The sequence below is a fragment of the Psittacula echo genome (assembly GCF_963264785.1).
Source record: "Psittacula echo genome assembly, chromosome: 1".
Lineage (NCBI taxonomy): Eukaryota > Metazoa > Chordata > Aves > Psittaciformes > Psittacidae > Psittacula > Psittacula echo.
The window spans coordinates 18,053,137-18,068,531 of NC_137735.1; the positions used below are offsets into that span (position 1 = coordinate 18,053,137).

At 34.1% G+C, this 15,395-nt stretch overlaps 1 protein-coding gene across 2 annotated transcripts in view; it reads left to right on the forward strand.

Annotated features, from left to right (window-relative positions):
• SLIT2 (slit guidance ligand 2) overlaps positions 1–15,395 on the forward strand; it is a gene marked incomplete at both ends in the record, with an annotated part of 277,057 nt that overhangs the window by 251,135 nt on the left and 10,527 nt on the right. For both annotated transcript variants that reach the window (XM_080616785.1, XM_080616786.1), the window contains 4 exons: positions 6,946–7,039; positions 8,638–8,775; positions 8,871–9,111; positions 9,714–9,844. In XM_080616785.1, coding sequence (XP_080472911.1) covers positions 6,946–7,039; positions 8,638–8,775; positions 8,871–9,111; positions 9,714–9,844 — 604 coding nt within the window. The remainder of the gene's footprint in view (positions 1–6,945; positions 7,040–8,637; positions 8,776–8,870; positions 9,112–9,713; positions 9,845–15,395) is intronic.

A 15,395-nucleotide genomic window follows, 5' to 3' on the forward strand; every position in this document is an offset into this window, starting at 1 on the left:
TTCCAACCACAGGTGTTCCATGCTTAAGCCGTATTCCATTTAGGCATGCTACCATATTTGCATTTTATTATTACTTATAGACAGCCTCTTGTTTTCTTTCGTCTTGTCACTTCCTAAGTTATTTTTTCTACATTGTTCTATTACTATCCTAGTATGAAACTGGTTGATTTTATAAAAAAGTACTTTTCACTAGAAAAACTAGGAAAAGTGCAAGCTCAGTATAAATAAATAGAAAAGTTGAGTTCTTTGTTATTCTACTTTTTAATTAAAAAAAAAAAACAAAACAAGCATATTAAAAAAACTAGTTCAATATCTGTAATTCATGGATAAAATTTTGTTTTGTCCCTGACCTGAGTAGCGCAAATTACAGAAATTTAGGAAATCAAAAGAAAAACTTAATTTCTATGGTCATGAAAAACAGTTTTTCAAATCGAATGTAAAGGGAAGATGCTACCGTGAAGAGACTCAAGTCTCCATTTCAAGTTGAAGCAACTGTTACCTCTTTATAATTAGTCTTGCTAATGTTTAAATTTCTTTAAATGTGATTAAAAGTAGAAAGGTAATGATTCTAAAAAGAATTATAGTCACTGTAAATGTATTACACAAGTGTGAATTATAACATTAAAATTACTGATTATATCAGGAACAAAATCCTCACAAAGAAAAATATCGAACATCCAGAGAATGTGAAATAAGTTCAGCAACAAAATTAAGCAGATGTGTATGTGACACATACTTGTAATATCTTGGCAGCTGAACATAAAATCTATTGATGATCTGTAAGTTTCTTTGAGGATCAGTCAGTTTCATCGTGCCAGACATCTTTTGAATTGTGACAGTAGTAGGAAAATAAAGGGGGAGGAGATAATTTTAAGTAATTATTCAGTTTAGGCAAGCTCTAGACATTGATAGGTAGGTAGGTAGGTAGGTAGATAGATGATGATGATAGATGATAGATAGATAGATAGATAGATAGATAGATAGATAGATAGATAGATAGATAGATGATAGATAGAGATATTTTTCCATGTTCAAAACTTAGTTATATGGTCTTCTTACTACTAAAATAAAGGAGTGAGTTACTACTTTCAATTCACTTGGTAATCAAATAACTACCTGCCTAAAATTTAAGCATGCAAGTAATCAAATGCAAATCATGTCATATCAAATGATAAAAAGTTTAATTATTTCATTAAATCAGGATCATAATCCTCAGTCTTACAAGAACTTCACTGAACTGTGGCAGCTTCTTAGATTACAGAGATACCTTTGCTACTCTTGCCTTTCATCACTCATTGTAAAACATCTAGCTTATATACTTCAAATGACTATTTTATATTAAAAGCTTGAGTATTAAGGTAATTTTACTGCATTTTCATAAAGGGAGAGTTATACATTATATCCTTGAGAGCTGAATACCTGTGACTCTTTGATCATTGCCATTTCTGATTCTGGTCTACGATGCATCCTTTGTTTTTTATAATTGTCTAAAAGCTTACTTGCCTTAAAGTTGCTATTTCTTTGTTGCTGCCAAACAGCATATGTAAAACAACTAGAAATATTAAACTAAATAAACTTGGTCTTACACTGAGATCCACAAGCATGGGGAATAAACGAACAGACATAAGCAACAGTGAAAGGAACAGTCCAGCAAGGAATCAAATCTAGAATTTTACTTTAAAATTCCAACAAAATTATATTTTGGCTATAAACTGCATTCTGGATATTTTTGCCTTTTCTGAATGAGCACAAGACTTGTCAAATCTTGTCTAATGTTCATCAAACTCAAGACTTCATAAAGTGCAGCACTTTTCTGTATATAGTTTGTTAAATGTCACTGACATTTTCCAACCACTCCTACACTCTTATTGGCTATTCGAGTCAAAATAATTAAGCAGAGACTTCCAGTCAAAGATGCAGATAATAATACCTAATTGATGAAATATAAATACTGCAGAAGTTGACTCACAATATTTTGCAATCAAGATCAGAAGCTGGAATGAATGAATGTATGTATGTGTATATATATGTACATCTAAAATCCTGTTATTCTAGCAGTTACCAGTAAGTGTGTAATATGTATTTGTTATTTTAGTTTTGGAATGGCTAGTAGATCTTCTAGCTAAAACATGATTTTGATAATTAAAACTGACCATTCTTTCTTTCACATTCTATTTTTTATTCTAATATCACACCCAGCTTTGTGAATACACTAGTGATTTTAAGCTTGTTTCTTCAGTAAGCTTCCCTGTAATTAGGAGTGTGTTGTTATATTCAGATGCCCGCAACCATTTTTGTTAGAGCTCTCCATTCAGAAATACAGTGGCTGGGATTGCTTTATTTGGCTGTATTTTGAATTTATTGCCCAATTATTCAAAATAGCAGTAACGTAAATACTTTTTTTACCTTATTGCATTGTTCCTCATTATTTGTTGTACTCTATGTCTTTATATATTGTGAAATCCAGAGTTAAAGGTCTGTTCAGCCTTGAGAAAAGAAGGGGACATATTATCATCAGGTTCCAATATTTATAACATTAGAGTTACATTTATATTATTATATTATTTATAGAAAGAATTAACGTAAGAGAAATGCAAACTGACCTATGAATCTAGCAAACTTAAAACTTTGGTTAGTCAGGCGAGGATTATGCACAGCTCATCATCAGTATTTAATAGTGTTGTCTGGCTGTTTGAGTCTGCATCATCCTCTATATATAGCTGCAAAATCTCAGAAAATATTCCAGTCTTGACCTTGGACTGTGCTCACCATGCAGAGTTCTGCTGGTTGCAGTGCTACTCTTTACCAGAATCCAGACTCCTTAGATTAATTGACCTTATGAAAAGTTATTCCTGTTTCTAGTTAAACTTTGGAAGCTTTTCATAGGATTTTTGACACTTTATCCACTGCTTATTTTTAAACAAACTAATCTGTAGCTTATTTGCCTAACTACAGAAATGTTTCCATCTTTCAAAACCATAATTGCTTAGCCCAACTCTTATAGAAGCCTCAGTTACAGTATTATTAGATGAATAAAAGAATGTACACACACATTGGTGTCAAGCTTCCTTGAATTGAGACATTTGTTTCACAATCTGTTTTCATTATTTTGAAGTATGTTTTTAAAACATTATATTATGCTTCCCAAATCAGGGGACTCTCTAAGATTCCCTTCCAGTAAAACCAAGGAGCCTAACTCATAAATCTGATATTTCTTTTAATGAGTGTTTCACTTTGATCCCTGTCTTTTCATTTCAACAAAATTATTTTCTCCCCTTCACCTTGTCTCAGTTAAATTCTGAATAACACATTGGTTATTCAGCATACTAAGAGATATTGCTTTACCAGGAAGCTATTCTTCAGTTGTTCAGACTCCATGTCACAAATTTTTACTTAGGTTTTCTATTACTTTTTCACAAACAGTTACATTTTGGTTATGGGAACACTTTATTCAGAATATAAATCTTTTAACAGGGCAAATGGAGACCTTGTATTTGAGTTATTTTGATTTATTCTTCTAGTATTTATATTTTCATTCAGAAATTCAGTATCTGATGTACATATTTTAAATTCCATCTTGAATTTTCCTTGGGTTTTTCTTTACCGATCTTGTGTTCAAGTCTGTCATGAATACTACTCTTTATAATGAAAGTCTGTACTTAATCTAAAACTAACTTTCTTGTTCATAGGGGAATTTACAGAATTATTTCACTGCATGGACTGCCATGTTTACCATGTTCTTTCCTTGATTCACTAGGCTAGCTGCTAACACACTGTTTAATTAAACACTCCATCCAGTGATATGTTTCTGTATGATTCATACAATTTGCAAATGCAAGGGGAAGCTTTTGTTCCTTTTTCAAAAGTGTAAACCTGTTTCAAACTTAAATTTCCAATTTAGCTCTCAGTTTCCATGTAGGATTCACAGGTATGACTTGGGAATTCAGGCTTTCAAGCACCTCATAACTTCCCACAAGGTGATTCAGCTTTCAGTTTATTAGGGCCATCTACATATGACTTTAAGAAATCATGTATTTCAGAAGTACCTGGATGGGAGGAGGGGAATAAATAAAAAAAAAAAAAAATGGACAGGCTTAGATACTACTCAGTAAAACTGTTTACCATACAAGAGATTTCAGAGGTCTGAGCCAATAATAATGTAAGTCATGGCACAATTACTATCCAGAAGCAAAATCAATTGGCAGCAGCAGTAAGATTGCTTGTTCCTATTATGCCAGTCCTAATTTGCCTTTTTCTGCATATTTTGGGGGATTCCACTGAACTTTTACTGTGAATCTATCTAGATACAGCAAACCTCCATCCCAGCTTGTAAGAGAGTTTCAGTAGGTCTCTTTCAGAAAGTCCCTGATATACTCTTTGAATCAGTAATTTTGGGAATATTTAGAGGTGGTTTTGTCCAAGTCTCAGAAGTACTGAACAGACATGTTTATTATTTGTAATTGGAGTGTCATAAATTTTGCACTTCTGCATGTAATTTAATACAGAATATATGCCGTAAGATATTTGTGTTGGAGGTGTGTATATGTATGCATAAATACACATACATGCAGACACATACATATATTTCTAAGCCATAGGAATGTGCACAAACTAGGCTTAAAAGTGATTGTTTAATTATTCCACTCCATGTTCTTGAAAATCTGAATTTTATGTTCTCATATTTATGTCTCACTCTTAAACACTGCTGGCCTTTAAATGGATTTCAGCTATTACAACAAGTTCTGCAAATTTACTAAATGCTATGTGAAGAATTACTACCTCTTATATTTGTATTTGTTTGAACAAAACCCTTGAAAAGAGAAGAGGATACGGTTCTTTTTTGATATGTAGTGGGATGCAAAGAATCCCTGGAATTTCAGGATTCTTTGTGCAGTGACCTAGTCATAACAATTGCACATTTCCAGACTAATAAGTCCATTGAGAGTTTGAACAGGCTTTGAGGATAGAATTAAAATCCTTTGTACTAGTCATCATCAGTGGCCTGCATTTGATCTTGATTCAGTTTCCTACATGTATTGACTAAGTTGCATTGTTATTTACAGCTTTCCCAAAGACTGTTAAGTAACCTGTGCTTGAAGGCCATTTTCTTGTGTTAAAGCTTTGTTTTTGTAGGGAAAATGCACTACTTGCAAATTAATAATGTGCTATCTCATGTAGAGGTCCCCTGTTTTGCCACCTTTAGCATGCATGTTTCAGATGCAGTTTATCCAGCATAACCATCTTTGCTCTGGTTGAGTTTTGCTTTTTCTCTGTCTTTGCTTTAATGTTCTTCACCTTTTTAAAGTTTTTGCTTTGTTGTCCTATTGTTTGAAATACACCCTATATACCCTAAGAGATAAACCCTGGAAATAATGTCTTAAGACTTGGGTAGTCAGTGCTCATAATCATGATACGCAGTTTTAAACACTACAATGCAGGCACACGTGCTGTGGAAAGGACAAATGTCTCTGGAGGATCTGTTAAATCTGTTGCTTTCAGTTTGTTATGATGTGTGCTTCTATAATTCCAGAGAAGCCCATGTAAGCAAGAAGAAGCTTCTATGTGGTGCTAGGTACTTGGCAAGGAGTAGTGTAAAATGTTAGAAACCCTATTGCTTAATGACAGTAGTAACCGATGAACTGATACACATACAATCACATGTGTATGTATTCTGGAAGGTATATACTCTCTCCAAAATCTCCATTCTGATACTATTATCCTATAACTTTCTCCCTTCTCCAATTCTACCTGTTCCTGATTCTACACAAATTGTGCCCCTAAATGGGTTGTCCTTTCCTCATACCATATTCATGGTGATGCTGTCCTCACCCTCAGTACTGTGTTAACAAGAAAAGCAGTGAAGCCATCATATGCTATTTTAATCTCAGGCTGCCCTCCAGTAGATAGTGATTCTTGAGCTAACTATACTGCAGGACACTACCACGCTCAGATAAGTAAAACTGATTGTGCCGCTTTAAAGGGAAGTTCAACCTGAGCCGTGAAGGTGTCTGCTCATATGCTGCTATCTTCTACTTTTTTCTTCCTCATTTTGGTGTACAGTTCTACTTCTCTTTGCTCACTAGCTCATGTTTTATTACTTGAAGAATGACAAGGCGCAATCCTTCTCCTTCTGTAGTTTTAGAGCCAGATAGACCTGTGAGTCACTGCATTCAGCAGGCATAGATTATATACCTGTTGATTATACATACATTCTTCATATGCATGTTGGAATAAGTATCTTATAAACCAGTGATACACTTTGTGAGTGCACTATTCATGGAATCTTCTGATTAGTTAGTCAGGGAACAAGACATTGTTGATCTGTTTATACACCTGTGTTTCCTTGTCACAAAGTTGCAAATAAAATCATATTTTAAACATATTAAAATATTTCCTAGATTATACACCAATATTGGAAATTAGAGCCACCGCTTCTAGCAGCAGGGAAGGGTAGACATTTGATATAGATTCTTTTTTTTTCCCTTTGACACAACAGATTTTAATTGCAGCACATTAACAAATGCAGAAAAATAGAGAATCATATTTAAGAAAAAGTAGAAATCAAGTTTTCATTTAGGGATAATTGGAATTGTATTGACATGCAGTGATATTAACAGGGTTTTTTTGGGGTAATAAATTACTTATAGTGTAAACCTGGATATTTCTCTGTGTAATGTGCATAGCAATAAGTAAGAGAAAATCATACTGATGTCTTGGCATATTGCTGATTTATACTGAACTATTTTTTTTTTAATAAAAGAGTTACAAGAAAGAGTAGTATTTATTGTTATTATGTATTAATATTTATTATAAGGGTATTATTTATTATTATATTATGAAGTATGCGTATTTTAATGTTAACAAAAAAAAAGTTTTAGCAGTTATTTTTAAAATATCGGATCAAGAGATATTTTCACTGAATTGAAAGCGTACATTATATTCCAGGTGAGCTCTGTGAGGAGAAATTAGATTTCTGTGCTCAAAACCTGAATCCTTGCCAGCATGACTCAAAGTGTATTTTGACACCCAAAGGATACAAGTAAGTCTAAAATATTGTCACAGTCCAGCTGAATCTAAATTGCTGGGTTTTTATCCTGCTCAACTTCTCATTTTCTTTTAGTGGAAGTAAGTTCTAGTCTCAAAATACTGATTTCAGTTATTACTAAGCATTACAGCAGAATAGGCCATTATTTTCATGCAAGACTACATTATTATCTTAAATATGTTTCACAGAATTTTGTTATCCTTAAGAGTCCCAATTCCACTAATTCCAGTCAGATTTTAAAGAGAAATGCAGAGTAGAGCAGTTAGTCTATGTGACAGTCTGTACAAAACCCTTTTAGTGCTTGGACAGTAGGAAAATAATTACATTTAGTTGAAGTGGAATAATTATACTGCTTTCTGAGAAGTAATTGTGAAAAACGTTAGGAAGGCAAGCTGGAAGGTAAAAACTGTAGAAGTTCATCACCAGGAAAGCTAATCTTTAATTAGACCATATCCTTATCATAATTAATTAGCATGTACAACTTAAAGTGTTTTTAATAGGCTTTAGGTCAATAAATACAGGAAACCTGCAGCTTTCAATTGTCAAAAGTACCTGTTTTGTACACAGTATGCTTTTGTGCTAAAATCAGATTATTTAGTATCATTTCTGCTATTTATGAAAAGACATTTTATTTAAAATACAGCAAAAATTTTTCAAATATATTAAATATGCAAATAAATGTGAAATTAAGTTTATAATTTTCAATTAGAAAATAGAAAACTTACGGGATTTCAATTGTTGTGTGTTATGTTTATTTTCTGCATGCCACTTCTGTAAACCTAGTCTGGCATCTTATACTTTACTGTCTGGTTCATTAATCTTTCATGTTACTTTCTGAGATTTTAAATCAGGAACAGTACATGCAGTAACTTAGAGAATGTATCTCACTTGGCTTTTTAATAGCATGCTTTATTTTCTTTTTTCACTCTTCTTAGTTGTATATATTGTTGAATAAAAATTAAAACATATTTGATTGAACTATTTTAAACAAAGTTACACAGCTATTTAAAATTACTCTTGCCACTTTAAGAAAATTTTAGATACTAAAGGAAACACCACCAAGGAGGGAATCACAGGATCTAATTAAATCAATTACATACATCTTAATTTTTTAAAAAATGGAACTTCCAGGGGAAACAAATTATGCATAAACTCTGGCCTGTATAAATGGAGCATTGGGCAATTCGTAGCTGTTCAGTTGACAAAGAAAATATCTATCACTATAATACAAGCTTAGGATTATTTGTCTCTGCTTCAACAACTAAGCATATTGATTCTTTCTAGTGTTCAAAGCCACTTACAACGTCCTGTAACATTCTGCATTACTCGTAAATTCCAAGAACAACTGTCCAAATTAGTAATGAGGGTTCTCTAGATTTAAAACACATATATCTTCACTATAACGGCCGATGAGTAAGCATGTGTAACTAAGAAACACATATGTGGATTCCTTATATAGTAATGATTAAGCTACATGGTCTTTACATACAAAGTAAAGTCACAATAATGCATTTTTTTTCCTGAGTTTTAAACAGTTCAGTAGTTCTTTGCCATAAGCACTGTGCTAGCCCACTTGCTTTCCTGTTTCACAGATGTGATTGCACACCTGGATACGTAGGTGAGCATTGTGATATTGACTTTGATGACTGCCAGGACAACAAATGTAAAAATGGAGCACAGTGTACTGATGCAGTTAATGGATATACATGTATTTGCCCAGAAGGATACAGGTGAGAAAATCTGAAGACAGTACAAACATGTATGCTTCAGTCAAAGTTTGTTTTTTTTTTTTTTTTGGCAATACTAATTTTTTGTTTCAATTTAGTGGCTTGTTTTGTGAGTTTTCACCACCAATGGTTCTACCTCGCACCAGCCCTTGTGATAATTATGAATGTCAAAATGGAGCCCAGTGTATCATAAAAGAGAGTGAACCAATCTGTCAGTGTTTATCAGGCTACCAGGGTGAGAAATGTGAAAAGCTGATCAGTATAAACTTCATCAACAAAGAATCCTATCTACAAATCCCATCAGCAAAGATACGACCCCAAACCAATATCACTCTACAGGTAAGATTGCTTGTGTTGTAGATTGTCATCTGTAATCAAAGAATCACAGAATGGCTAGGGTTATAAAGGATTCTTAAGATCATCTAGTTCCGATCCCCCTGCCATGGGCAGGGACGCCTCACACTAGACCATGTCACCTAAGATTCTGTCCAACCCAGCCTGGAACACTTCCAGGGGTGGAGCATTTACCACTTCTTTGGGTAAGCTGTTCCAGTGCCTCACCACCCTCACAGTAAAGAACTTCTTCCTTATATCTAACCTGAACTTTCCCTGTTTAAGTCTAAACCCGTTACCCCTTGTCCTATCACTGTCTGCAAAAGAGTGTAAATTACTTTCTATGGTGTGGAAGATTAGCCAAAATTGTTATTCACTCACTTGAAGAGCTTTTCACAGTCTGAGCTAAAAATCACTGGAATAACTGTATTCATATTGAAGTAGATATGCTTAGTGACAGAAGAAAACAAATTTTGTCAGATTGTCCTTCCAGGAAGAATTTTATTGTGAAGTAATAGATTATGGCAGTAAATTCTGATCCACTTAATACAGCATTTTTATTTCTGTTTATTTTTACTTGTTTCTCAGTGATTCTTTCTTTTTACTAGATCGCCACAGATGAAGACAGTGGGATCCTGCTCTACAAAGGCGATAAAGATCATATAGCGGTAGAGCTGTACCGGGGTAGAGTGAGGGTCAGTTATGACACAGGATCTTATCCAGCCTCTGCTATTTACAGGTAAACCCAGATGAAATAAATTTATAACTGAAACAAAGCATGCATTAATTCCTTATACCAAAGTCATATTTTTGACTATATGGTTAAAAAAATATATGCAAATGAATGTATTGTCAGACATTTAAAACCTGTTGCCAAAATACATGATTTGGCTTGGAAAACAAGGCAGATATGTCAGAAGGTAATATATTATTTCATCCCTCAACACAGAGTAAAAGTTAGCTTTCAGCACAATATTTGTACATTTATGCATAGCTCACGTGTGAAAGTGAAATTTTTTTGATGATGTTAGTGCCAAATGATTTCCTAATGTGCAGGGTAAAGTTCAGAACTTTACTGCACAAGTAGACATTAACTGGAAGTTTCTGTTTTTCTCTGTGTTAGACAGTCATGTAATGTTGGACTTCTCCTTGGCAAGTGAAGAGAAAGCTAAAAACTCAATTCTGAAAAAAGACACTATCCTTGAAAAAGAAATGGTTTTTGCTTCCAAAATCATTATGAGACAGAATCCACATCTGCTTCTGGAGCTAATTTTTTTAAGTTTTTTTAAGTCAAATTTTCCTTGTTCTCTGAAATATTACCTCCTGAATTTCTGGGGAGGTTTTATGTAATTTCTCAAGAATTCGCAGACATACATCGCAAGAGTGAGCAAAAAGACAACAGGCGTCACTTCTTGGCCTTGACTGCCCATTGTTTTTACAAATACACCCAGAAGTAAATGGGAAGTGTTAAATCAGTTTTTCTGGAATCTTTTTGCTGTATTTGCACCATTTGTGTTGTAAAATTATGTCTAGTGTATATTTGCTTGCTGGAGGTTGTAGCAGTTGACATTGTTCTGCGTTCTGTTAGGGATATATGATGGAAAATATATGATTTTTAGAAATGATTGTACTCAAATGGCAATATAAAATCAAAAGCTTAAGCAATGAAACAATGCTAAACTTTGCTAGGTAATAGCACCAAGGGAACTGTGGTTTTAGTAAACTACTAAAAGCATTCCACAGAAGAAAAATAATGACTATAAAATGCAGTATAAAGTTGTTTAGTAAAATCATAGCTTTTTACAATAAGCATCTTAAGGTTGCTTTTATTTTCTGATGCAACATGTATTTCATAAAGATTTTACAATACTGTGGAATGGTTTAACATGTGGAAATGTTTTGTAAGGAGTTTAATTATTTTTGTTGATTTTTATTTTGGTAGATACAGGTGTCTGAGAATAAGAATCAATAGGAATCAGGATCATATATAATTTCAAGTTATTTTCACTTCCATTTGTTTTATCTATCAAGAATACTTCTTCCCATTCAAAATATATATTTTCTTCTCATCAATTTAATGCTTTCTCCACTATTACAGGAATATAATAAAAACTGGTAACTCATACTTGTCCATTTTAGTTTTCTAGAAGAAGTTTGGAAAACAATGCTTACACAGGTAAAATTAAAAACCATAAATGTAGAAGGGATTAATAACCAAGTAATCAATTAGCAAACAGTCTTGATTAGGTTCCTGTTATGGAACAACTAAAGTCATCTCCCCTACATAGCTGATCAGCTCCTTCGAATTATCTGACAAGTAGAGAATGCGTTGTCTTTCTGTGAAGAAATGGGATGCGAAGTATAGTGAAGTTTTACAAGGTGACACAGTTGTTTAGTGAAGCAGATATACGCTTGTAATATTACTAGTCTTAGTATTATTAACCTCCCTTTTGTTTCAAGTAAGCATTTATAGAGTTTTGAGGAGATATTTGAAAATTGGCATGAAATGGTACTGAGATCAACTGTAATAAAGTCTTTTGGCCTTGAGAGAAGGACATCTGTTGGAAGCCATGTATATATTTCCACATTTGTATATATGTTTGTGCATCTAATGATCACTCTACAAATTAGATTATTACTTTATTTCTATTTCAGGTTCTAGAAAGGAGTATGTTATAACACAGGATCTTTTACACATACTCTAATCCCTTCATCCTCTCCAATCTATTTCTATTTTTCTAACATGTTTCCAGCCATCCCTGTTTCCATTTCTTACTGTTTTACCTTCCTAGGATCTTTGTGCCATTTCCTGCCCTTTTCAAGCTCTTTACTTTCTTTTCATCCACTCAATGCATGCTGTCTCTCTGTACCTTTGTTACGTATTAAAGCTCTCTCTTGTCATGTTTACTGTTCTTCTTTCAGTCTAACACCATGTTTTCTTTCCTCCCTTCCCTCCCTTCATTTTTTTTTTTTAAGGCAGGTAGATCTTTGCTCAAAAACTGCTGACGGACATAATCTACATGAACCTACCAATTCACTTTTCTCTATTTTATCCTTCTCAGTCTCCCTCTTGACTCAATTTCCAGTCCCTTTTTCCTTGCAATCTGCTACTGTTACCCTGATTCTTGCTTTGTTCTATTTCTTGCCCTGTCCTACATACTTCTCTTTTTTCTATGTAGGCCTAATTTTTACTTTTTCTGAATGTTTGGATCATCTGCCTGGTTGAGTCCCCTTCTAACCTCATGTGCACCCCTAATCTATTCACTGGGGGAGGGGGCTCAGACTGAAAAACAGAGAAGACCTTGACACTGTGCAATCATTACAACAACAGCTAAAACATTAGTGCGTTATCAGCGATGTTTTGGTCACAAATCTAAAACATAGCACCATATCAGCTATTATGAAGATCCCAGCCAGATTCAGTACAAATAAATTATGACTTATAAAAGCAAGCAAGTTAATGTATTATGTTTTACCAGAGAGACATGAAGAAGACAAAAGAGCATTTTAACTCATCACCTTGAAGAACAATGAGGTTTAAGACTGATCTGATAACAGGGTAGATAGTTTGCAAACTAAGATGGGAAGTTGCTTACAGTGAGAAGGACAGAAAGGAAATTAAATAACTGGTAAGTTTAACAAGGGATTTACAGATTTCATTAAGGATGTGAAGATTCATGGATAGTATAGAAAAAGAATAAGACAAGTTGTACTCTACTGAACAATGAGAAGATGCCCAGAACAGAGGCCAAAACAAAAGAGCCAATACAGAGTTTCAAATGAAAGTTTTAGAATATAAATGACCGTCGATAAATGGTATGTTGAAAAGGAGTCAAATGAGAGCTGTAAAGCCTAGGGAGGTGCTATCAGTAGCAACAAAACAAAGCTGCAAACAGATGATTTAATCATAGTAAATATGGACAATCAACAATAACAGTAGTCTAGCTGTGTAAAGAATGAGAACTGCTTTACTAATGGGAATTGGCTGCAGAAAGAGCCATCATCCTAGAAGCACTCATCAGTCAATCTGAGTAATGAGATGGTGGCACTGCCAAGACCAGTAAAGAAAATTAATTCATTGGAGATGGTTATTTGAGAAAAGTTGATCCACTTGGGTTTTGTTCTGTCTGGACATGCATTTTGAAATGTTAAATGTTTCTTACACACACACACACACACACACACAAAAAAAAAAAAAAAGGCAGCAAAAATACCCACCTTTTCATTCTGTAAACCAGTTTTCATCATATATTTATTGGAAATTTGGGAATATTTCTTCCCAAGTCATTATTCTTCTAAAGAGTTCCAGAAGCTTTAAATCAGTTTTCCTTACAGCTTTTCATTAGGACCTAAGCATTCAGCTGTCATTTCTCCAATGGGAAATGGGCTAGAAGTAATATAAGCGCAGTGGCAGGAAATATTACACAGATATGCCTTGTGCTTATTTCCCCTTTAATATAAGCCACCCTTACTTAGGAGAGCTCCTCTTTCTGCTGTAAATTTTTACCGGTAAAAGGGTTTAAACTAGAAGCTTTTAATAATCACTCTTAAAGACACATTCCCTTCACACATTATGTTTTATACATCCCAGGAATGACCTCTTGCTATGAAAATGCATGTTCTGTATTGCTCTCATCCTTTTAAATATTATTGTGTGAAAGGCTGGTAATTTTTTAAATAACATAAATTTCCTTGGAACAAGAACATTTTATTAGGGTTTCTTGCTTGCTTCAGTCAAGAAGTCATACGCATTTTGATTTCTTAGGACAACTTTTTTCCTGGTTTCATTCAAATGTGTAAAAGAAATTAATCCTCTCACTTTTCTTGTTGCTTTATCCCAGAAAGAAAAAACCCAACTCTTTAATACCTTGAATAAACCTTAATTTTTAGGAACGATGAACCCTGACCTTTTCCTTCTCCCCATGGAACCTGGCAGTCCCCCCTCCTGCCCCCCCCCAGAAAGTGTTTATTCTGCCAGTGTCTTCTCTGTTGTGTGTTTGCACTTTCACAGGGAGCCAAGTTTATGTAAAGCATGCATACTACCATGCAGGTCTTTTATCCATATTGAGCTGAGCCTGTCCACATAGTTAAAGTTGTTAATAAATAGCTAAGAAGCTATTTAATGTGTCACTGTTGTAAACAACCTTGTGAGTGCTTCTGATCTGTTCCAGGACAAAAGCAGTTAGGTTAATTAAAACATTGCTAAGGATGTTATAAGGTAATTTGCTTGATTTTTGCCTTGAGATTTAGGAAGCTAATCCCTTTCAGCTATACTGCTTTCCTAATGAGAAGAGCTAACTGACTGTATGACTGACTGTTCAGTCCATCTCAGGCTATCATACAATTGGTTCATTTAAATAACTTTTTTTCAAAGGCTTAAGCTCACTTACTTGGTGGTGCCCTGAAGCAAATAAAGGCTCTCATGGGAATGGTTATAATGTCTGGTCTCCGGACTACAGCTCATTGTCATGACTTCCAGGTAGCCATACATTCAGCTCTTAATTCTCCAGTGTTTGGGGAGAGAGTATGGGCTAGAAGCAATGAAAGAACAAAGATATATTCAGTCCCAAACTTGAATAATAATATTCTTCCTTCTCTGATGTACTTAAACTGCAAATTCAAATGCAAAGTAGTTACTCTGCACTTAAACATTTGCTATGTAGATATTTAAACTGGTAAACATAGGCAGCGATTTCTTGTACTTAGTAATGTGTGCAGCCTTGTCCTTACACATAAGCGCCAGGCTTGAAACAAGCTTTTTCTGTATGACATCTTTCAGACATTCTCCAACTAGTGGGTTCATATCTTGTTAGTAAGCAGAAGGAATAGCATATGCTATTCACTTACTAGCCAGAAGCTGAGCATACAGAAATAATCACACTTAATAAAGATAACAAATTACTTTGCTACTAGTGTCAATGGAGCTGTCTGGACCAATGATGTGACTTTGTTTGTAACTAAGGTTAGATGCAATTTTATGTTCCATAAAATAGTAGGTTTATATAACACTGGTGTGAACTTCCTAACCGCAAAATATGTAAACCCAATACCATGCAACATGTAGGATACATACACACGTATGCATGCAAATAAGATCTTGAAATAGCATTTGAATCATAGTATGGTTTGGGTTGGAAGATTCATTATTTGTTGAGATCAGGAACAACTTCGAATGAAAAAGAGCTATTAATTTACAATACATATTATTAATAGAGTGTTATTGAAGGGCTACTTGTATTAGCTCTTAAACATACATGCATGCCCTTGCTTAAAATCTAGTTTTCAGAAGA